Source organism: Anolis sagrei, chromosome 5, assembly GCF_037176765.1.
Source record: "Anolis sagrei isolate rAnoSag1 chromosome 5, rAnoSag1.mat, whole genome shotgun sequence".
In the NCBI taxonomy this organism is placed as follows: domain Eukaryota; kingdom Metazoa; phylum Chordata; class Lepidosauria; order Squamata; family Dactyloidae; genus Anolis; species Anolis sagrei.
The window spans coordinates 87,695,840-87,721,431 of record NC_090025.1 but is presented as its reverse complement, the minus strand read 5'-3'; the positions used below and the strand labels follow the sequence as shown (position 1 = coordinate 87,721,431).

General features: G+C 39.2%; 1 protein-coding gene across 1 annotated transcript; it reads right to left on the bottom strand.

The window, feature by feature from the left end:
* On the bottom strand, positions 1 to 25,592 carry GNAI1 (G protein subunit alpha i1). The gene is made up of 8 exons (XM_060778309.2): positions 25,155 to 25,592; positions 11,575 to 11,617; positions 11,350 to 11,491; positions 9,335 to 9,492; positions 7,350 to 7,478; positions 5,101 to 5,230; positions 3,170 to 3,323; positions 1 to 1,122 (listed from the first exon to the last, which is right to left on the bottom strand). The coding sequence occupies exons 1-8, from the start codon at positions 25,270 to 25,272 to the stop codon at positions 932 to 934; spliced, it is 1,065 nt and encodes a 354-aa protein (XP_060634292.1). The 5' UTR covers positions 25,273 to 25,592; the 3' UTR covers positions 1 to 931.

Genomic DNA, 25,592 nt, shown 5'->3' with positions numbered 1-25,592 from the left:
TTCCCAATTCTCATTCTGTTATTTGTTTTAATTCCAAAAAAAGGAATTACAAGTCTGAGATACTTGCTCACTTAAGAACATACTCAAAGCAAATATGAAACAGCTTCAAAACCCCTACATTGGATTCTCAATTTTATGTTCTGTGCTATTCATGTATAGATCAGTCTGACATATACTTGAATATCTTGCTTCCACATGCTATATCATACCGGCTTCTATTTGTTAAATGTCTGGCATTAAAAAACACAAGATAGAAGAATGAATTGTTTCACATAATTTTGAAATTGGAAAGAAATCAGCAAAACAAAACAAAAACCCATCTTTGGGAAAACCAATGGAGCATTTCTCATTTAATCCTGAGCAAAAGCAAAGAATCATTTATAGTATTCAAATCTTGTCAAACTACTTACAGGTCTATACATAAAAACTAAGGAAAAAGTAAAGCAACCTGCATTATATAGAAAATTATTTTTAAGGTGTTGCTTCAAGAATGAGAAATCAAAAATCCCTACTATTTTCTGTCTTACAGAAAAATCTGTTTTTAAAACATAGATACTTTGAGATACTTGCACACCTAAAAACATGTTATTAACTCATTATGTTCAATGTTTGCATAAACAAAATCCATAGAATTAAAAGCAGACACATAATCAACATGTTTTGATTCCTGATCAACATTATTTAAATCTACACAAACATAAATAAAGGAGGAAATGCTATAGTGTTCTAGCAGTTTGCACCTGTTACTATATAAATCAACAGATCTGAATGTTGTGAACTGATTGCACAAATTAACCCAAAAGAAGATCAGATGACATAAATAAGAACAAACAAGCTCAAAAAATATACATGGTCTTTTTTTAAAAAAGGCTGTGGCTCATTTAGTGAACCTAAAAATTGGGAGGGGGAAGGAACAACGTGATGTCAACTTTTAGAACAAGCCACAGTCTTTCAGATTATTCTTTATGATAACATCAGTTACAGCATCAAAGACAAACTGTACATTCTTAGTATCTGTAGCACATGTGAAGTGAGTATAAATTTCCTTTGTGTCTTTTCTTTTGTTCAGGTCCTCAAACTGACACTGGATATATGCAGCTGCCTCTTCATATGTATTTGATCCTAAAAGGAAAAGAGACACAAACTTTACATTCACAAATAAAATCTCAAACCTGGAATGATTTCTTTGGGACACTGTCCTTCCAGATTCATAACATTTGCCAAAAGAGGGCTGCTAATTGGATAACATGATTTCAATGTGTTTTAACCATAATATATGTGTTTAATGAAATTGTTATTAATGCATTCTGAAAGTAAGACTAAATATGAACTCTTCTTGGAAAGCTTGTGCTGGTATAATCCTTCATCACTCTGAATGTCTACTGGCCAGTTTCCAATTTTTGCTATTGCAAATAAGATTTAGAAATTACACATCAGTCATTTTCCAGATGCGTCAGCAGTCATTATAGCAGAAAAAAAAATAGTAACCTTATAAAATGTGTATAACTTTTCTAAAGGATGTGCCAAAGGATCTTCCTTGTCAAACATTTACACCTCTTCTAACAGATTTTCCACCCACACATTCTACTAGGAAATGCTCTTCTGTGTGACTCATTCACTGCACAGCCTCAAAACCTCTGCCATAAACATTTCTGTGTTGGAAGCAATTCTGAGACATGTTCTAGAGCAGCGATTCCCAACCTTTGATCCTCCAGTTGTTTTGGACTTCAGCTCCCAGAAATCCCAGCCAGCTTACCAGCTGTTACGAATTGTGGGAACTGAAGTCCAAAACACCTGGAGGACCAATGGTTGGGAACCACTGTTCTAGAGAATATATAGTTCATAAAGAGGAACTAGCCAGACGTTCTAGCCTCGCCATTGCATCACGTAAATTGGAAATATGTTTTGTAACACAGGCAATTTTTTGTTACACGAACTGCAAATTTTCTTTCAAGAAAGCCTGTCTGCATTTCTGATCTTTTTCACTTCTTGAGAAACATGGAGATTCACGGGAGACATAGAATCACAGAACCATAGAATCAAAGAGTTGGAAGAGACCTCATGGGCCATCCAGTCCAACCCCCTGCCAAGAAGAAGAATATTGATTCAAATCACCCCTGACAGATGGCCATCCAGCCTCTGTTTAAAAGCTTCCAAAGAAGGAGCCTCCACCACACTCCGGGGCAGAGAGTTCCACTGCTGAACGGCTCTCACAGTCAGGAAGTTCTTCCTCATGTTCAGATGGAATCTCCTTTCTTGTAGTTTGAAGCCATTGCTTCACGTCCTAGTCTCCAGGGAAGCAGAAAACAAGCTTGCTCCCTCCTCCCTGTGGCTTCCTCTCACATATTTATACATGGCTATCATATCTCCTCTCAGCCTTCTCTTCTTCAGGCTAAACATGCCCAGCTCCTTAAGCCGCTCCTCATAGGGCTTGTTCTCCAGACCCTTGATCATTTTAGTCACCCTCCTCTGGACACATTCCAGCTTGTCAATATCTCTCTTGGATTGTGGTGCCCAGAATTGGACACAATATTCCAGGTGTGGTCTAACCAAAGTGGAATAGAGGGTTAGCATTACTTCCCTAGATCTAGACATTATGCTCCTATTGATGCAAACGAAAATCCCATGTTTATAACCAATACCCTAATATCTTTTAAAACATTAATAATAATAATAATAATAATAATAATAATAATAATAATAATAAACTTTATTTATACCCTGCCACCATCTCCCTCAACGGGGACTCAGAGCAGCTAATAAGCAGTAAGTCATCACAACTTGGTTCTTCAGAAGAAAATAATGCCAAACCTGAAGCTTTCTGGATACTGTACATAAGTAAATATATAGCTCATCTTCAAACTTATACTGAATGAAATTTATTATAATCAACAGATCAGTCAAAAGCTTACATTAAAACCAAACTCCATTCACACACAGATTATACATATCTGGTTAATCTGATAATAATACTACAATTTGGTAGAGCATATAGTCTTATGTAAGATGTCAGTGGAAGCCACATATGCTACAAAATGATTCCGTCTGAGCTAGAAAACCATCCAAATCTTACCAGGTGTTTAGTCTTATATATAAATCTAAGCCCCCCCTCCCCCACGCTGTCAAAGGTGTTATCTCACCTTACCCTTCCCATTAAAAATATAAATACCTGGATATTCTGGATAACAAATAGTGAGAGGACTCCTTTTGATTTTTTCTTCAAAGAGATCCTTCTTATTTAAAAAGAGGATAATAGAGGTGTCTGTGAACCATTTGTTGTTGCAAATGCTGTCAAATAATTTCATGCTTTCATGCATTCTATTCTGTAGTTGAAAAAGAAGATGATACATCAATTTAGCCTTTCCAAAAATCAACCCCTCCAAAACCCATTTGTTTTAATGTTGACTATCAGTACATTCTGCAATTTATTTAATTCCTCAGAAGGTCAATGCCCAAAATACTGAATGCAGGGGAGTAAAATTTATTTTTGGATAATTATATATTTTAGATAATCATCTCCATCCTTGAAACTTCACTCTCCCACTCATTTTACTATTTAATGAACCAGTCCTCAAAAATGTTAAATTGTGCTCACAATATGCCCTTTCCCTGTATCATTAGAATGCTCTGCATCTGATGAGATTAGATTTCAGGGTCTTTTTAAAAAAGAAATATTGTATTTTCAAATTTATAAAATAAATGAGCCATAATCTAAATAGGCTTGAAGATCACACCTCGCAAACTCTTTGTGCCCACTAATGATACACAACAGGGCATCATTTTAATTCAGTAAAGTTGGGGCCATAACAAGGTGGCATGTGTGTGCCCCTCCTGGAGCAAGGGAGCAATACTGGGGTGTCTACACATCATATATCATCACATTGTTCCTTCCTATGCCAGCATTACACTTACAAAAATTCTGCAATGCTAACCTTGTAGAATGCCTTTATATGGTTTACATCAACCAAAGTTACAAAGTACTATACGAGTAGTATGCTATCACATAGACCAGAATCATGCTGATTGCTCACACATAGAGTACAACATCCCAGTGATTTGAATGGTTTACTATAGTTTAGACCAGGGGTTCTCAAACTTTTTAAACAGAGGGCCAGATCACAATCCCTCAAAGTGTTGGAGGGCTGGAACATAATTTGAAAAAAAACATGAATGAATTCCTATGCACAATGCAGATAACTTATTTGTAGTGCAAAAAAAACCACTTAAAAAGAATACAATAATTAAAATGAAGAACAATTTTAACAAAAATAAACTAGCATTTCAATGGGAAGTGTGGGTCTGCTTTTGGCTGATGAGATAGGATTGTTGTTGTGTGCTTTTTTATATTTTTTATTAAATTTTTGGTAACAATATAAGTGATAGAATCAAGACGGGTGCTAGAAACAATATCATAGAAAGCTGACTGGCACTACCTGGGGATCTCAACCAGATATAGTGAAGACATCTGCCCTTGTGCTATGCTACTCTGCTGCTGAGTACGCATGCCCAGTGTGGAACACATCTCACCACGCTAAAACAGTGGATGTGGCTCTTAATGAGACATGCCACATTATCACGGGGTATCTGAGCCCTACACCTGACATCCGCCAGGGAGTAGCAACCAATTGTGAAAGGACCAAGGCAGTGACATCTCCGGCCCTCCCCCTGTTTGGGTATCAGCCAGCACGCCAATGCCTTAAATCAGCCTTTGCAGCCTTTATTCCCGCGCCATAGATCCTTAAAAAGGAAACTAGATGAATGGTAACATAAAATGTATAGGTTTTTAATAGGTTATTATTCTACGCATTTTATTTGTTTAACTGTTTAATTGATGTGATTTTTTATAGTTATGTTTTAAACGGCATTGAATCTTGTTGGAGTTGTAAGTCGCCTTGAGTCCCCTTGTGGGGGTGAGAAAGGTAGGGTATAAATGAAGCCAATAAATAAACATGAATTATTACCAGTTTATAAAAGGATATTACTACCTCTTAAAAATTTAAAGTACATCTCTAGTGAACAGAAAGAATAAAAGTGGATTACAGACTAACTTTTAAAGGTGTTTCTACACCTATCAGATGTTTACAATGTGGGTTTACTTGCCATTTCTTCATCTTCAGCAAGGACCAAATCATAATCACTAAGTGCCACACAAAAAATTATGGCTGTGACTCCTTCAAAGCAGTGAATCCATTTTTTCCTTTCCGATCTTTGGCCCCCAACATCAAACATTCTGTAACAGAAAACCCAATAATTAGCATTTCCTACTCAAAACAGGATTCTTCTGAAAACAAAACATTTTCTCTAATTAGACCAACTATATAAAATGCAAAAGCTGTTCCAGCAAATTAAAGGGTCTATGAGGCCTGAAATTGTCTTAATCCCCATACTCAATTTTTATCCATAGAAATCTTGCAGTTCCTGAGACAGCCATACCTAATTGTAATGCATGTATACTTCTTCTATCTCTATATTCCCACTCCCCTCACTTTCAGAAATGTTTGCAGCAGTGACAGTGTTTAATTGTTGCTTTTAAAATTATTTCCTGATGAGTTCTGGCAAGTCATAAAACCATTCCTTCAATTTGAATTAACACAGTTGAAATCACAAACTATCCTTTCCCCTTCACCAATTCTTAGTTTCTCCCCACTACGACCTTCCCCTTAATTTTAAACTACTTCTAGAATTATCAAACATTGAAGCAGTATTTTACTGATTACAACACCACAATCCTACTATTTTTCAACATTTTTGCCCATTTTAGTGGTCATCCTTTTTCAGTCAGGTCCACTTTTCCCTGTTTTATTCCTCTTCCTTTTTCTCACTCTGCTCTTCCATGGGTTTGTCTCTCTCCTTCTGCTGATTTTCATCCTCTGGCTCATGTCTAGTCAACTGATCTTCTGTTGTGTCGAAATTTTATTTATTTATTTATTTACAGTGTTTATATTCTGCCCTTCTCACCCTGCAGTGGACTCAGGGTGGATTACAATGTACATATACATGGCAAACATTCAATGTCATAGAGACACGACACATAGAGACAGACAGTCAGAGGCTATTTAACATTCCAACTTTTTCTGGTCACCAGGGGAGCTTTTTCTGGTCACCACCGTCCATCAGCGACACTGATGAAATACTCTTCATTTCCCCCATGCTTGTTGGAGATTTTTATGGACTCGTAAATTAGTTAAATTAGCCTCCCCACATAAGTGGTACCTAAATTTCCTACTTGACCGATGCAACTGTCTTTCGGGTTGCAAAGGTCGACAACAAGCTACACAGAATTGGTCGGAAGCTCACTCCGATCCGGGCTGGTTTCGAACTCATGACCTTCCGCTCTTTTGCTAATGATTTTGTTGTATATTTTTTCCCGTTCTTGAAGATAGCTATTACTTCCAGGAAGCCCCAAGTAAATCTTATACCACCTGCAACCAATCTTCTGGTAACTGGATGCAAAGTTTCTCTTTCATTTAGCATTTCTTTAGGCTGATCAAGGTACATCAATATTTTATGGTCTTTATGATCCTTATGTTCCTTGTATTGTAAATTCCATTTTTTTACAGCTTCATATCCTTTCTATAGAAAGAGCAACAACGTATCTAGGAACTCCTTTCCTAGCATTCCTAAAAGGTAAAATTTGGTGGGCTCTTTCAAAATCTGAAAATTGTAATCCATACTCTGAGAACTATTGAATCAAGGATTCGTATGTGTTCAGGCATTCACTTAATCCTTAAATTATGGTGCCTATCCAATTTTCCAAATCTATTTGCAATTTTAAAGAAACAATTTGTTTCTGTAATCTGGAGATTTTCCTCACCAAGTTTTTTTTTTTACTTCCATCAGTCTAGCCTTGGATTCTCGAACTTCCACCATCAATTCTTTTTTACAGATAAGTCCAAGTCCTTCATTTGGCTCATTAAAAAATCTAATTTGTCATCAGCTGTCAGTACCTTTTAAGACTCTCCATGCTGATAGTCTGATTCCACAGTCCACAGTCAGCCTCTCCTCCAGATGCAGCCTTGAAATTGCTAAGTTGCAAGATTTATGACTTTCTCTGCTTCCAGGTCTTTTTGCAACTAGCTTTTAATTGCTAGTCTTTGCTTCAAGACCCTATCAGACAGTCTTTTCTTTCATCCAGGAGGATATAATTTCTCTCACAGGGAATTAAATAAATTTACAAGCATCTACAGGGATTGGATCAGTCATGTCAAGCTTTAACAACACTGCATGCGCCACCCTCATTTGGAATGACACCAAATGTGTTATCGTCATGGGCAAACCTGTAGACATTTTCTTTCGTTCTTTTAAATATTGATATCAAATATATGGACACATTTCTGGGAGTTACTCACTTAAAGTGGAGATCTTTGAAAGTAAAATGGGTTTCCACTATTCCTGTAGTTTTCACTCGGGTCCGGAGAACATCCTGCTGTGTTGGTATATAGTTAGTGTGGGCTATCCTGTCCAAGTCATTCAAGTAACTGAAAATATATAATTATTAATAGAATAAAATAAAGATAAAAATATCAGTAAAACATTAATCTCTATCACAATCTGCATGCACAAGAAACATCAACTTCATATTTGTTTTTTTTAAAAAAAACGCAATACAATCTAATAAAGTTATATTAGAATATAATGCTATATTGTTTGCAATTTACAATTGAATTTAGGAGTAAGTTGGAAAGGCGACTCTACATTTAAAGTGCAATCTCACTGCACTCTACTGGGTTTACCCCCAGACAAATGCATATAGAGTTGCAATCCAATAAAACTAATCCTCTACACTTCTCTGGGAAGATGTTATACTGAACATGGGGGACATGTACTTCTACTGCAAGGCTGAAATCCTGTGTACCTTTAATTAGAAGTAATTCCCTTTGAGATCTGGCAGACTTATTCCTGAGAAAACATCAATAGGTACATTGCTTATATCAAGAATTATTCATATAAATATACAGGTTAATTTTAGTACACTAATTGCTAAAGGCAAATCAAAATTTCAAATAATGAATTTTATTTATGTATTTATTTATTGCATTTCTATACCACTTTACTCACCCCTGGGGGGACTCAAAGCAGTTTACAACATAATAAATGGCAAAAATTCAATGCCAGATATATAAAAGAAATACATAACATATCTAAAACATAACATATAACTATGAATTAAAACCATTAAAACTAAGCAACACGTCAATATAAACATAAAACATTTTGATTTACCAAATCATTCCTTTAAAGATAGGCTTAATCCCACATGCAAGTTTAAAATTGCTTTGTAAGATTTCTCAAAGACTGATGCACAGCAAAAGAAAAGATTCATAGATAGAAAAATTATTATGACTTTTTTTTGTTGAAATCCATTAAGCTGAATTTTCCCAGTTCAAAATATTATGCTTATGCCTAATTTCAAACTGACAGAGAAATCTTCTCCCATTATATTCGATTTCAAACTTGTATATCTAAAGATGGTTTTCCTTACTTATAGATTTGATTTATAGACTCTGATAATAAAACTGATTAATCTGAGACCTCTTCTGCACTTCTTCTGTACAAAAATGAAAAAACTTATTTTTTGAGCGATAACATGTTAGAAGATTTGTTATCAATACAGAGAAAAGGAATATTTTAGGCATACAAACAGAACATAATTTGACCCACTCCTTTATAATTTTTTTAAAAAAAAACAATAGTCAAGGAGAGCTCTAAATTAGGGTTTAGCAATTTCAGCCAATAAGAGGGTTTCTTGGATTGCCATGGTCTCTTCCAACTCTATGATTCTACATTACAAATACACATGGAAGCCAGAAACTGTGGAAGATCAAACCTGGAAATTACTAGTAGTCACCACCTTGGTTATTTTCCCATTCCAGAAATCACACTTTAAAAGAAATCTTCTTATTGGGTTGTAGGGGGTTCTAGCCCCCTACAGGGGCTAGAAGGAAACGTGCATTGGTAATCTTTGTGTAGATTGTCAGTAACTGCTTCTTTTACCAAAAATGATCCCACATGACCATTACATACGCTGGTGATCACAAAACTTTACGAATACATATGACATAAAGAGAAGGCTCCACATATTCCAAAATCTCTAGTGTATTATGACAGAGCATCATTTGGTGTAGTTTGATCTCAACTGTCTGTATCAAGGAATCATAGAATTATAAAGTTGGAAGAGACAACAAGGGCCATCCAGTCCAAACCCCCGCCATGCAGGAACACACAATCACTTTCTCAATTGGTGCATCCCTTTTTCAGAAATTACATGAATTTGGCACCTGAAGTCTTTCAATGACACTAGTAGGAGATGACATATTTCTTGTTTTATACTTACTATGCTGCTGAGTCATTAAGCTGATACTCTCTTGATCTGTTAAAACATGCTTGAACACCACTGTCTTTCCATAACCTTTTGATAACTCCAGCCAGTTCTGCCGTCATGAAGCCTTCCTCTGCTGCTCCAGCTAGAACAAAAAGTTGACGGGCATCATCCTGTTGAAAGGAAAGAAAAACTAGTTAGGAATACCACTAATTTTATTCAGTCAGTGAGCAAATCAGTCATTCAAATTTTCAACTCCCATAATGGCAACGGAGATTTTACATGACTTTGTTGCAAGTCATTTTGGAAGATGACCCTTCAATCTGCACCCAATATGGAAATTGTCGAGGGCTTCAATGCCCTCCCACTCCCCAAGGAAACTTTGAGAGCTATACTCTTTATTTTGCAAAATACTGAAATTTGGCCCCAAATGCTCTGTGTATTTTAGGACCATTTTTAATTATAGAAAGTGAAGGGAAGCCACTTCCTGTTTCACAAAAGGCTCCTTTAGGTGGCCTCCAAAGTGTGGTAGACACACTGCTGATGTACGGAGCATATGGGGGTGAAAAAATACTTTGAAAAATGTCCTTTTTTTACTTCAGGGGTGGAGGGGGATTCAAAACATAATGGAAATGACTTTCACCTTCCCTAAAAGTGACTTTCAGACATTTTGGAGAAGATTTTTTGATTCATGGGCACTACAAAAATAGCCCTTTACATGCAGCCCAAGTACTGGCCCTTTCCTACCCCTGATCTATATGAACCAAATTACAATAATATAATCTTAATGCCTACAATACAATTAGTTTTTCTAAAACAGTATTTCTATAATGCCATGCTTGCTAGAAAATTAGTAGGATACTATTTAGGAAATGCTTGTTTGCTTATTCATGTTTACACACACACACACACACACACACACATATATAACATCTACTTCAATGACAACAACAGTAAGCTCATTTTTCTCTCCTAAGAAACCTAAAGCAGCTAGAAATGCTAAAAACAATACAAGATATAATTTAAAATCTAAGACATATAGACACTAAAATACAATTAAACCTAAGAGTTTAAAAATGAACATGTAAAACCAGTAAAAAGCTATTGGAATATATAAAACAAAACACAGCATTTTCTGGCTTGAGCTTTAAAACTTTCTTCTTTAAAAGCCTGTCTGATTAGGACAGCTGGGAGGAGCTCATTCTGGCTTCCCTAGATTGGGAGTTCCTGGGATGGGGAGGAACAGCCACTCATAAGGATTTAGTCAGAGGAAAGTTCCCAAACAGTGTGTACAACCAAGGATTTGAAGATTGCTTTTTTGCTTATTCTTTTGAACTCTTCGGGTTATACTCCTTGTTAAACCCAACAAGATGTAAGTAAGTCTTTGCTTCTTACTTCCCTGCCCTCAGCACAGGGAGAAACAAATTACTGAATGATATCCAAAGACGACATCTGTAAATGTATAGAAGTGTAAAATTATCCAAACATATAAGTAGAAGAATGGATTATTATTATTATTATTTTATTTATTTACTTTAGTTATACGCTGCCTTCATCCCCAGGGGACTCAAGGCGGCTAACAGTCACACACTTTGATCAATTTAAAACAAGGCAAATACAAGAATAAGAAACCCAATTAAACAGAATTATGTGTGTTAGGTTAAAAATACAGTTAAAATACAATAAATACAATTAAAATGCATTATAAAACACCAAATCCCCCTATTTTGGAAACATTGTACAAACATGGTACAAACATTTCATCTGCTTTCACTTTGGAGGTTGGCATAAACTGATGACAATGGAAGATTTCCTACACATTTCTCTGTTGAATTGAAGGTTTTGTATTTATTTGTTTAACATTCACCCATTACAGAATGCTAAGATATGAAGCTACCCCTTTGGGAATCAATTGGGGTAGATGACAGAAAAACGTAATTAATAACAAAGTTCATAAATTCTTATATGCCAGTTCCAGAATTAAATGCAACATCAAACATGAATGTTAAGTAAAGAATTGCAATACTTACTGCCCTGGCAGAATCCGCAAAATCTATCTTCAGCCTTCCCATTGCTCTAATTATAGCAATAATGGACTGAATTGTGTTACTGTAAACAACAGCTTTGTATTGTTTGCATTCTTCTTCTGAATAGCCAGCTTCATGGATAATTCTAACAAGAAAAAAAGTCTTTGACTAACATATTATTGGTTAACTTTATTAACTTAATACTTTCACTCTTTAAAACAAACTTACTTCATTTGTTTGACAATTGTGCTCTTTCCTGATTCACCAGCTCCTAAAAAAACCACAAACATACAAAACATTGTTAAATGAAAACCTACTGTTTGTTCCATGTTTGAAACTACATACTTAGACTATATCTGAACTTTTTTCCCATGGGACTTAAGGATTCCGCAAATGAAAGAAAAGTTAGTACTCATTCTTATATATAAGGCTGCTCATCACTACTGATCTTCTCTTGAAATCCGAGTCAATGTGCAGGAGAGCCAAGGATAGCAGATGCCAGGCTTGTGGAACACCCCCCTCCACTTTGTTTTTTACTAGAAGCTCCAAATCTGTAAAGTTGAGCCAGATATATATAGTTTCTAAGGTGGCAGGACAAATCACCTACTGAAACCTATATGCCAGAACAGTGGGATGACCTAAATACATCAACACAAATCTACTGAGGTGCACCCCTCAAAAATGTGATGGATACACTTCCTAGCTAATAAAGATCAGGGATTCTAACAGCGTAATTTGGACCTAAACAGTACTACTGTTTTAACAACTGATAATTAAAGATGTTTGCTTAGTATACCTTGGAAATAATGAGCCTCCAGTAGCACAGTGGGTTAAACCCTTGTGCCAGAAGGACTGAAGACCAACAGGTCAGAAGTTCCCATGTGGGGACATCAGAGAAACCTCCTATAAGGATCAGGCATGTAGCCGGGGGGGGGGGGGGGGGGGGGCTTGGGGGGCTTCAGCCCCTCCCCCCAAATTCTGATGGTGGTCCATGAGAAGGCCTTACTGGTGCATTATTTAAACTGCTATGTTTATTCATATCATGATCTGATCACTATACTCAATATATCCCATATGCATGGGGGTACTGGGGTAACGATACAAAAGGTTTGCTAGGGTAGACCCTCTTTCACTCAGACTCAGCCCCCCCCCCCCCGAACCCAACTCAGCCCCCCCCCCCCCCCCCCCGCAAAACAAAATCCTGGCTACGGGCCTGATAAGGATGGTAAAACATCAAAAACATCCAGGTGTGCTCTGGGCAATGTCCTTGCAGACGGCCAATTCTCTCACACCAGAGGCGACTTAACAGTTTCTCAATTTGCCTGACACACACACACACACACACACCAACCTTGGAAATGTATCTGATTGGTTGGAGAGGGGCTTTGGAGATTTATAAATAATACTATATATTTTATGGCTCCTTCATGTCTGACGACACTTTCTCCCTTGTCCCTACGTGGATTTTGTTTCGGTTCCAAGGCTGAGAACTTAACTACTCAGTTCATAGTTGGAGTAAACAATGACATTTGCAGCTCTCTTGTTTAAATGATGTCATATGACTTCAGATCTGTGTGGTTTAATAGCTAATTTTAATGTATTAATTTAATGTATTACTTTTAATATTTTAAAAATTAAAAACAGCAAACCCAGTGGACCCAATGGGGTATGTGCTACAAACTTTAAAGAGAGTGGGCCTGAGCTGACACAACTACAAAAGCTCAATGAAAAAAATGTGGGTGACTAAGAAGACCCTAGCAGACTTCAAGGATGCCATTATCACTCTTTTCAAAAAAGGAGAAACAACAGACTGTGGAAACTATTGAGGTATCTTCTTTTTAACCTCTGCCAGGAAAATTATCACAAGAATCCTCACAAACCATCTTCTATCTATTTCAGAAGACAACCTATCTGAATCCCTGAATGGCTTCTGCACCTCCAGAGGAACCGTGTATCTTAATTTCACTGCACAACAGTTCCAAGAAAAATGCAGGTAGCAAAATCAGTCCCTATACATGGCATCCATCAACCTTACAAAGGCCATCAACACAGTTAATTGTAATGCTTTTGATCATCTTCCTGATGCCCTGATAAATTTATGAACATCCTGCCCCTCCATGATGGCAACAGCCTTGGGCATCAACAGCTCCCAAAGTGACCCTTTAAGGTGGGATCAGGTGTCCAACAGGGATGCATTATTGCCCCAACCTTATTTACCATCTACATAGCTATTATTGTACAACTTATTGATGAAAAGCTTCCCAGCGGTGTGGAAATCACATATCGGACAGAAGGAAAGCTCTTTAACTTCACCAGGATGAAAACCAAATGTAAAGTCACAACAACTTCTGTTACAGAATACCTATATGCTAAGGATAATGTAGTCTGTGCTCATTCAGAAGAAGACCTAGAAGTCACTTTAGAAACTTTTGCAGAAACATATGGAAAGCTTGGCCTCTCACTGAAGAAAACCAAAGTACTCTACCAGCCGGCACTAACCAATCCCTTTGCAATGACAGAAATAAAGCTTAAATGCTAAAAAATGTTGACCATTTCTGCTACCTAGGCAACCACTTCTCCAAAAAAGTCAACAACGACGTCAAATACAACATCATCTGATTTCTGCAAGTGCAGCATGTTTTTGAATGAAGCAGAAGTATTCAAGGATCTGGACATTTGTAGAGATACCAAGATGCTTGCTTAAAAAGCTATTTTCCTTCCAACTCTACTGTATGCAGTCTACAAACATTCCTCTAAACTTATGGAACTTATGGAACAATTCCATCAGCGTTGCCTTCAAAAAATGCTATAAATCTCTTGGGAAGACAGACAAATGTCAGCATTCTGAAAGAAGCAAAGACTACCAGCACTGAAGTGATGATTCTATGCTATTAACTTCGCTGGAGTGGTCACAGTATCTGAATGCCCAATCACTGTCTCCAAAGCAGTTACTTTACTCTCAGCTCATAAACAGAATATGGAATGTTGGTGAGCAGGAAAAAGAATTTGAAGATGGGCTTAAAGCTAATCTTAAAAACAGAGAATAATAACTGAAAACTGGGAAGCCTTAGCACTTGAGTGTTCTAACTGAAGGTCAGCTGTTACCAACAGTGCTGTGGATTTTCAAGAGGCACGAATAGAGAGGAAAAGACAGAAATCTGCCAAGAAGAAACCGTGTCAAGCAAACCCTTGTCAGGACCACCTTCCATCTGGAAATGTATATCATCACTGTGAAAGACCATATAGATCCAGAATAGGTCTCTACAGTCACCACTGCCAAGACTCTACCTTTGGAAGAGAATCACACTTGGCCACAAGTGATAGCCTATGATGAAAATGCAAGTTATCAAGCATCACAGGTTTCTTCAAGTATGAAAGTTAAAAGTCATTTTAGGGGAAGAAATATGATGATGGCTATACAGCTGCATCTTTCTTGAGATGGTAATGTGAGTTTAAGTTTAAAATGGTAGTGGAGGGAATTATGATGCAAGTAAAGTTGCAACGCTTGCTGGCCATGTGGCACTTGGATCTTGTAGCACAACAATGTATTTTAAATTTTTTGTTATATTTTGCTGCACAGCTAACAAAACCACTCCAAATCTACATTTTAACTCTGAAGATTTTCTACCAGCATCTCACATAGCCCTCGTAATATTTAAAAAACTCACAAAAATACAAACCAAAACAGCAGTGCATATTATAACAAGCTTAACAAATCTATTCTTTACAATCAATCCTGTTCGTTATATAATTTAGCACATCTTAATGTTTATTTTATAAGAATATAAGTGGTACTGATGAGCCCTGCCAATAGCTATAGAGCTGTCAACATTTTTCAGGAAGGTTTAAAAATTAACCAGGGATATCTAGTGGGAAAATGGCTGCTTCTTTTAAGAAAAACATTTAACTGAAGGCACAGTTAATAACACATCTTCAACTAGCTACACAAGCATGTTGTTATACATATGGCATCTCAAAGATATAAATCACAATTTTTGCTGTTAATTCAGCAAAAATTGTGTAAAACTAGCACCTCAGATACAATCCAATCTCACTCATGCAATACTGATCTACCTTATAGATTTGCTGTAAAGACTACAACAAAGTGAAATACATAAGTATGCTGAACAATTGAAATCACTATATGAAAAAGTAAGGGCCAAGATAAAGATACAGACAAAATAGAATTTACCGTAGCTTTTTTTGCTCCACAAATGCCAAACTGCATTTTTTTACTTTAATCTTACCCTTTGTCAAAGGAATTTAGCACACAATATAGCATTCTCCGTTCTTTTTCATATAATTCATGTTTACATTCTATTCAGCATTAGATAGACTCTGTCCAGCTGTAGATGCCACATTGGCACACTAACAGATATCCTTATCCATGAGGGAAACAAACCACAGCTGCATATATTAATATTGCTTTCAAACTTGGGAGGAGCCACTATATCTGCCCCAAAATTCAGCAGCAACAGCCAAATCTGTGGTGCAGGGAGATGCCAATGCACCCTCCTATCCTGTATCATAGAACCCATTCAGGATTATGACACAAGAGTATCTCACAGAACCTAAAAATGTTTTATTCCATAATTTGGTGGCTGATATTACTGACAACAGAAAAGTTGTGTTTAACCTACAACATGTTCTGAGAAAGCCAAGAATGATGTAAAAGGTCCAGAAACCCAGTCCTATCAGAAATTTTTGCAAAAGCTGTGTGTTTATCCTCGAGAAAAGATTAAGAGGACATGACAGTTGTACTCAAATATCGGAAGGACTGTCATGTTGAAAACAGAGCTGACTTGTCTTCTGTTACTCGAGAGAACAGAACTGGGAAGAAATTTCAATGTACCATATTTCTGCTAATGCCAAGAACTGATCAAATATGAATAGGCTGGTTTGAGAAGTATAATACTTTATTTCATGTGAATCATTAAAGTGACCATGTGCCTGGGATACTGTTGTTGCAAGATGGTCACACTGAGCAAAAGGTAGGTAGGATCAAGTGAGCTCATGCCTGCATTTCAACCCTAAAATCCTATAGTTCTACTGAAACTAGCTGATTGAGTACTTTTATGTGAGGATGTAAATCCCAAGTGCTCACACACTGGAATGACTTTCATTAAGACTTGAGTAATTCAGTAAACATGAGGATTATGCAGTAAACGAACACATTACTTGTTCAAGGAGACAAAACAAGGTCTAATGGTCAAGCACATTTTTTCCATAAAGAGGATGGTTGATTACATTCCTAACTTTGTCCTATTTGGAACCCTGGAAAAATGTTTGGCAGCTAGTGTAGGAAGCCCAAAGCAAGCTGGCAGTTTCCTATGTCACTTGATATAAGCTCCACTGAAGTCAGTAGGGCTTCCTTCTCACTCAACACAGACTATACACCACGGGTCCTCAAACTTTTAAAACAGAGGTCCAGGTCACAGTCCCTCGAACTGTTGGAGGGCCGGATTATAATTTGAAAAAAACATGAATGAATTCCTATGCACATTGATCATATCTTATTTATAGTTCAAAAACAATTTAAAAAATACAATAATTAAAATGAACAATTTTAACAAATATAAACTTATTTGTATTTCAATGGGAAGTGTGGGCCTCCTTTTGGCTGATGAGATAAGATTGTTGTTGTTGTTGTTGTTGTTGATGTTATGTGCTTTCAAGTCGTTTCAGATTTAGGTTGACCCTGAGTGAGGGCCAGGTATCTGGCCCTCGAGCCTTAGTTTGAGGACCCCTGCTATACACCATCACACTTTAAGACTGCATTGGCCAATGAAACCAGAATTGTTCCTGTTGGGAATGTATGATAACAACATGGAAAAAAATAAAGACAAGATCCTATTTTTGGCATTAACGGCTGCAAGGATGTGTTACGCAAAAAAATGGAGACAAACAGAAACACCGGAAGAAGACAAATGGATGATAAAAATGTTGGACATCAGCAATCTAGACAGACTTACTTTTCTATTATTGAAAAACAAAGAAACTGGAAGAAAAGAAACAGACTGGACAGACGTTACCAAATATTTAAAGGACAAGAAGAAAGAGATATTGATCTAGAGGGAAGAGGAGAAACGAAGATGAAAACCAAAGAGGAAGGGAAAGAAAGATAGAAGAGAAGAAAGATAAAGATTATCTTTTATTCTTTTTTCTTTTCTTTTTTTTTTTTTAGAGAAGAATGAATAGAAGATTTTTGGAAGACACCAGGAGGTCAAGATTTTTTTTCTCTTCGTTTTTTTTTCTTTCTTCTTTTTTCTTTCTTTTTTCCTTCTTTTTCTCATTTTTTTTCTTTCTTTTTTTGTTACTTTTAACCTTTACCCATACCCCTATTTTAATGCTATGTGAAAACTTCAATAAAGATTATTTAAAAAAAAAAACACTTTAAGACTGCATTGGCCATATCTATGTTCATATATTGAAAGTTTATTTTACGCTGAAAAGTTATCCACATACCATAAACACAAACACATAATTGTTGCATGTGATGGAGTGAGCACTTTTTTTCAACAACAAAACAATACCGGTGTAGGAAAAATATCACATGCGAGATTGCCATGAAAAGCAATGTTATCTAGCTATGCCAAAGACATCTGTGAAATAAATGACACCAATATCTCTACTGTATAACATTACCTTCCATAAGAAACAGTCTTGCATCCAACGAAGTGGAGTTGGAGAATGATGGAGACAAATGAACTCTTTTGAAGGGGGAAGGGGATAATCTACTTTGTCTCCTTCCACATAAAACCCTAAAATATTTTAACAATACAGTAAATGCCTCTTAGTTTTCTATATGTGCCACACATAGATTAATTTTCCCTTTTCTCCTAACATAAATTTCACTCAGGAAGGTTAGGTAAAAACACTGCTTGACCATTTTGGATCCTGTCATCCTCAATCCTAAGAAACGTAACACTCCAAAGCTATGCACATTCCTACAGCATGGTCTCATTGAGATGAGTTAGCTACATCCTGGTTGCTAATAGCTTCACGTCTACAGCTGTGGAACCTTAACAACCCAGAGAACATGACCATTCATAAAGACACTAGGGATCCAAATGACATACTGCAGCTAAGTGACAAAAAAGCAATGTTTTGATTTAAGTATTGGGCTAGGACTGCTTGGCCTTGGAACCCTGCATGATAACCTTGGGCAAGCCACACTCTCTCAGCCCCAAAGGAAGTCAAAGGCCCCTCCGAACAAATCCTGCCATGAAAACCCTGACAGATTCACCTTTGAGTTTCTACATGGAGAAATAACTAGAAGGCAGAGTATAACAATTGAAGAAAGGCAACACTGGGTTGCTGTGAGTTTGCTGGGCTGTACGGCCATATTCCAGAAGCATTCTGTCATGACATTTCAACTGCATCTATGGTAGGCATTCTCAGAAGTAGTGAGGTCTGTTGGAAACTATGCAACACTGATTCACAGAGCTGGAAGAGACCCCATGGACCATCCAGGAGACGCAAATGATTTGTTTTTATGGCTTTTGTGATGGTTTTATATTATACTAGCCATACCCTGCCATACATTGCTGTGATTCAGTCTGTGTATATGTGTTTTGTGTGCATATATATATGTGTTTTTATCCTTCTTGGGCTCCCCTCACTTAAACATTTTCTGTTCCTCTCCCAGGGTTTTATCATTTTATCTCGTCCATTTGGCCTGCCCGTCCTGTTTGATTTTATATTGTGTTAATTTGCTTTATTGTTTTGTTTTGCTACTGTAATTATTTTCAGTTGTAAGTTTTGTTTTTTGTATTCTGTATTTAATGATGTTGTATTTTCTGGGCTTGGCCTTATGTTAGCCGCCCCGAGTCCCCATTGGTGGTGAGATATAAATAAAGTTTTTTTATTATTATTTGAAACACAACAAGATGAGTCCATAGCAAACAAGGCTGTTGTATTTGATCACACGTCGGACACTTCCCAAGCTATTATTTACAGTATTTATATTCCACCCTTCTCACCCCCCAGGGGACTCAGGGTAGATTACAATGTACACATATATGGCAAACATTCAATGCAAAAGACACACAACAGATATAGACAAACGATCAGAGGCTATTAAACATTTTCTGGCCCCCAGGGGAGTTGTCGCTTTCATCGACCATCTGCGACACTGATGAAGTACTTCCGCATTCCCCACATGCTTTTGCTGGAGTGCTTTCCTGGAGTCTTTTTATGGCCTTGTAAATTTTGTTAAATAAGCCTCCCCACACATAGGTGGTACCTAATTTTCCTACTTGACAGATGCAATTGTCTTTCGGGTTGCTAAGGTCGACAACAAGCTATACAATTGGTCAGAAGCTCACACTGACCCGGGCTGGCTTCGAACTCATGACCTTGTGGTCAGAAGTGATCTTAATGCAGCTGACACTCAGACAGCTGCACCACAGTGTGATGTATTGGCGAATAATGCGTGCAGATCCCAGTAAGGTGGCCTTTTGCAGCTGGCAGATGGTAATTTTGTCAGTGCTGATTGTGTTTAAGTACAGGCCAAGGTCTTTACGCAGTGCACCCAGTGTGCCAATCACACTGGGATCACCTTTACTGGCTTGTGCCAGAGTCTTTGCAATTCGATCTTTAAATCCTCATATCGTGTCAGATTTTCCAGTTGTTTCCAGTTTATTATTATTGTTATTATTATTATTATTATTATTATTATTATTATTATTAGTGTGTGCATATATTTGTATATATGTGGTTTTGTGGGCGCGTTGTAATGCATTTTTTATTTTTGGGCTTTTAAAGTCTCTTCCGCTGTGTTTTTCAGTGTTTTTATGGAGGTGATGGTCACTCGTTGGCCTGATTGTGTCCAAATCTGGTGTCAATTCGTCCAGTGGTTTTTGAGTTATGTTAATCCCACAAACGAACATTACATTTTTATTTATATAAATAGTAATGTTTTGAAATGTTCTATGGGGTTTTGGGGCACCTGTAAACCACCTCTGTAAACCGCCCTGAGTCGCCTGAGGGCTGAGAAAGGTGGTATACAAACATAGTAAAAAGGTGAAGGTTGTCCCCTGACATTAAGTCCAGTCATGTCTGACTCTGGGGTGTGGTGCTCATCTCCATTTCTAAGCCGAAGAGCCGGCGTTATCCATAGACACCTCCAAGGTCATGTGGAGCGCCGTTACCTTACCGCCGGAGTGGTACCTATTGATCTACTCACATTTGCATGTTTTCGAACTGCTAGATTGAAAGAAGCTAGGGCTGACAGTGGAAGCTCATGCTGCTCCTTGAAATCGAACCTGCGACCTTTCAGTCCACAAGCTCAGCAGCTCAGCGCTTTAACCCACTGCACCACCGAGGGCTCCAGATATAGTAAATATATTATACATACATACATACATACACAAATATATATACAGAGAGAGAGTAAATAAATAAATAAATCCAGTCCAACCCCCCAGCCATGCAGCAAAATACAATCAAAGCACTCCCGACAGATGGCTGCCCAGCCTCAAAAAAACCTCCAGAAAAGGATGTTCCTCCTGATGTTTACTTGAGAATAGGCTTGTTCCAATGAAGAGGCATAGGGAGCTGGTCCCATTTCCAATAGCACTAAAAGTTGATTGATACAAACGGCCCTCGTTAGCCACAAGGGTTGTAAAATATTCCACCACAACCAAACTCTGAAGCAAACCTTGATCTTGCCATTTCATCCAAGGGGCTCTATTTCAGTGCCCCATCCATGGGGCTTGAACCTCCACGGGGTCCTGGAACCAAACTCCAGCAGATACCAAGGCCCCAGTGTCCTCTTGGTAGAGGCTTTAAACAACAACACAATCTTGACGCAGATTCAAAAACTACATGACTTGCCTGACCTCTTCCGAGAGGAACTTATGAAGAAACCTTCACGGGGAGGGGACTGCAGTTGGCCTATCGGCAGGGGTTGGGGAAACCACTTCATAGAATTATAGAGTTGGAAGAGACCTCAAGAACCATCCAGCCCAACCCCCTGTCAAGAAGCAGGAATATTGCATTCAAAGCACATCTGACAGATGGCCATCCAGCCTCTGTTTAAAAGCTTCCAAAGAAGGAGCCTCCACCACACTCTGGGGCAGAGAGTTCCACTGCTGAACAGCTCTCACAGACAGGAAGTTCTTCCTCATGTTCAGATGGAATCTCCTTTCTTGTAGTTTGAAGCCATTGTTCCATGTCCTAGTCTCCAGGGCAGCAGAAAACAAGCTTGCTCCCTCCTCCCTGTGACTTCCTCTCACATATTTATCATGTACGAATCCACACGATCTCTTCAATCATCTGGAGAGGCGCAATTGTTGGGGACGAGGGAGAGGGCCTTCTCCGTGGTGCCCTCCCCCCCCCCCCCCCCGACTCTAGAACTCACTTCCCAGGGACATCAGACATGCCCCCACTGGCAGTCTTTAGGAGTAGCCTGAAAACGTGGTTGTTCCAGTGTGCCTTCCCAGAATAAGGAAAACTCTCACCAATATGCCCTCAAAATGCACTTTACCACTGATTTAGGATTGACTGCGTTCCCTCATTTCTCTCTGAAAATCCTTTCCCAGTTATATCCTACCTTGTTCACATCAGCATTGTATTTTTTAAATTTTAATCTATTACATTTGGCCCGGCCATTGATTTTAAATGCTTATATGTCATTGTTGATTGTTTATTGCCTATTTTTTATTTATATGATTTATATGATTTGTATTGTATTGTTTTATTGATGTTTTCTTTATTGCTGTTTTGTTTATTGATGTATTGCACCGGGATTGTGGTGCAGCTGGCTGAGTGTCAGCTGCATTAAGATCACTCTGACCAAAAGGTCATGAGTTCAAAGCCAGCCCGGGTTGGAGTGGGTTTCGAATCAATTGTGTAGCCTGTTGTCGACCTTTGCAACCCGAAAGACAGTAGGAAAATTAGGTACCACCTTAAAGTGTAGGGAGGCTAAATTAACTAATTTATGAGGCCATAAAAAAAAAAGACTCCAGCAAGCACTCCAGTAAAAAGCATGCGAGGAATGCGGAAGTGCTTCATCAGCGTCGCAGATGGACGATGAAAGCGACAGCTCCCCTGGCGGCCAGAAAAAGTTACATAGCCTCTGACTATGTCTGTATATGTTGTATGTCAAAATTGGCAATGAATGTTTGCCATATATGTGTACACTGTAATCCGCCCTGAGTCCCCTGCGGGGTGAGAAGGGCAGAATATAAAAGCTGTAAATAAATAAATAAATAAATAAATATTGTGGGTTTGGCCTCATGTAAGCCGCACCAAGTCCCTTGGGGAGATAGTAGCCGGGTACAAATAAAGTTTATTATTATTATTATTATTATACATGGCTATCATATCTCCTCTCAGCCTTCTCTCCTTCAGGCTAAACATGCCCAGCTCCTTAAGCCGCTCCTCATAGGGCTTGTTCTCCAGACCCTTGATCATTTTAGTGGCCCTCCTCTGGACACATTCCAGCTTGTCAACATCTCCCTTCAATTGTGGTGCCCAGAATTGGACACAATATTCCAGGCGTGGTCTAACCAAAGCGGAATAGAGGGGTAGCATTACTTCCCTAGATCTAGACACTATGTTCCTATTGATGCAGGCCAAAATCAGGTGCTCTGCTATGGCTGATTTCTCTGGTTGAAGTAGTCTGTTGTGCCTTTCATGTTCCTTGATTCGTGTTTGGGCGATGCTGCGTTTGGTAGCATGACTTCCCTGGATCTAGAGTTTTGGAGTTGGTTCCCATCTCTATGCAGATGACACACAACTCTACTACTCTTTTCCACCAAATTCCAAGCTCCTTAAGTCGGGTGCTGGACGAGTGTCAGGGTAAACAAGCCCAGCTTTTTAAGCCGCTCCTCATGGGGCTTGTTCTCCAGACCCTTAATCGTTTTAGTCGCCCTCCTCTGGACACATTCCAGCTTGTCAATATCTCTCTTCAAATGTGGTGCCCAGAATAGGACACAATATTCCAGCAGTGGTCTAACCAAGGTGGAATAGAGGGGTAGCATGACTTCCCTGGATCTAGACACTTTGCTATCCGGAGTTTTGGAGTTGGTTGCCATCTTTATGCAGATGACACACAACTCTACTACTCTTTTCCACCAAATTCCAAGGAAGCCCCTCGGGTGCTGGACGAGTGTCAGGCTAAACATGCCCAGCTCTTTAAGCCGTTCCTCATAGGGCTTGTTCTCCAGACCCTTAATCGTTTTAGTCGTCCTCCTCTGGACACATTCCAGCTTGTCAATATCTCTCTTCAAATGTGGTGCCCAGAATGGGACACAATATTCCAGGTGTAGTATAACCAAGGAAGAATAGAGGAGTAGCATTACTTACCTAGATCTAGAGTTTTGGAGTTGGTTGCCATCTCTATGCAGATGACACACAACTCTACTACTCTTTTCCACCAAATTCCAAGGAAGCCCCTCGGGTGCTGGACGAGTGTCAGGCTAAACATGCCCAGCTCTTTAAGCCGTTCCTCATAGGGCTTGTTCTCCAGACCCTTAATCGTTTTAGTCGCCCTCCTCTGGACACATTCCAGCTTGTCAATATCTCTCTTCAAATATGGTGCCCAGAATGGGACACAATATTCCAGGTGTGGTCTAACCAAAGCAGAATAGAAGGGTAGTATTACTTCCCTAGATCTAGAGTTTTGGAGTTGGTTGCCATCTCTATGCAGATGACACACAACTCTACTACTCTTTTCCACCAAATTCCAAGGAAGCCCCTCGGGTGCTGGACGAGTGTCAGACTAAACAAGCCCAGCTCTTTAAGCCGCTCCTCATAGGGCTTGTTCTCCAGACCCTTGATCATTTTAGTTGCCGTCTCTGGACACATTCCAGCTTGTCAATATCTCTCTTGAATTGTGGTGCCTAAAATTGGACACAATATTCCAGGTGTGGTCTAACCAAAGCGGAATAGAGGGGTAGCATGACTTCCCTAGATCTAGACACTATGCTTCTATTGATGCAGGCCAAAATCAGGTACTCTGCTATGGCTGATTTCTCTGGTTGAAGTAGTCTGCAGTGCCTTTCATGTTCCTTGATTCGTGTTTGGGCGATGCTGCGTTTGGTAGCATGACTTCCCTGGATCTAGAGTTTTGGAGTTGGTTGCCATCTCTATATGCAGATGACACACAACTCTACTACTCTTTTCCACCAAATTCCAAGGAAGCCCCTCGGGTGCTGGACGAGTGTCAGGCTAAACATGCCCAGCTCTTTAAGCCGTTCCTTATAGGGCTTGTTCTTCAGACCCTTGATCATTTTGGTCGCCCTCCTCTGGACACATTCCAGCTTGTCAATATCTCTCTTGAATTGTGGTGCCCAGAATTGGACACAATATTCCAGGTGTGGCCGAACCAAGGCAGAATAGAGGGGTAGCATGGCTTTCCTGGATCTAGAGTTTTGGAGTTGGTTGCCATCTCTATGCAGATGACACACAAATTTACTACTCTTTTCCACCAAATTCCAAGGAAGCCCCTTGGGTGCTGGACGAGTGGCATGCTAAACAAGCCCAGGTCTTTAAGCCGCTCCTCATAGGGCTTGTTCTCCAGACCCTTGATCATTTTAGTCGCCCTCCTCTGGACACATTCCAGCTTGTCTTCAAATGTGGTGCCCAGAATTGGACACAATATTCCAGGTATGGTCTAACCAAGGCGGAATAGAGGGATAGCATGACTTCCCTGGATCTAGATTGATGCAGGCCAAAATCCCATTGGCATTTTTTGCCGCCACATCCCATCAATTCCGCAGAGGAAGCATCCAACCCCCAACCAACCTTGGTCTTGGAGGAAAGGGGGAAAGCCAAGCCAGGCGAGAAGGGAGCCACCTTACCCAGGAGGAGCAGCTTGACTTCCCGCGCCGCCTTCTCTCCGTCCTCCCGCAGGTTCCTGTCGATCATTTTGCTCCGCTCCACCGCCGCCTTGTCCTCGGCGCTCAGCGTGCAGCCCATGGTCCAAATACAAACACCAAGAGGCCGCCCTTTCCAAACCAACAAAGCAGCTGAAGTCCTTGGAGGGGAGGCGAGGGGAGGGGAGGGGGGTGCTCAAAAGTGCCCAGTGACTGAGTCAGAGAAGCCAAACGGGGGAAAGTGAGGGAGGGGGGGGCGCCGTCTCCTTCTTTCGGTTTCCCTCACACACGACGTTGTTGTTGTTTTGGGGTGTTGCGGGAGGGAAACCCTCCTCCCCTCACGCGCAGCACCAGCAGCAGTGCCGCCTCTATATCTCACGCGCCAGTCCGCCCGCGAGCGCGAGCGCCGAGCCTCCCTCGAGA

Excerpts from the sequence above, each read along its gene's own strand:
- GNAI1 (XM_060778309.2), bottom strand. The coding sequence starts at position 25,272 with ATGGGCTGCACGCTGAGCGCCGAGGACAAGGCGGCGGTGGAGCGGAGC. Across the intron at positions 11,492-11,574 it reads ACAATTGTCAAACAAATGAA|AATTATCCATGAAGCTGGCT; the intron begins GTAAGTTTGTTT and ends TTTTCTTGTTAG. Across the intron at positions 7,479-9,334 it reads CTTAATGACTCAGCAGCATA|TTACTTGAATGACTTGGACA; the intron begins GTAAGTATAAAA and ends ATATATTTTCAG.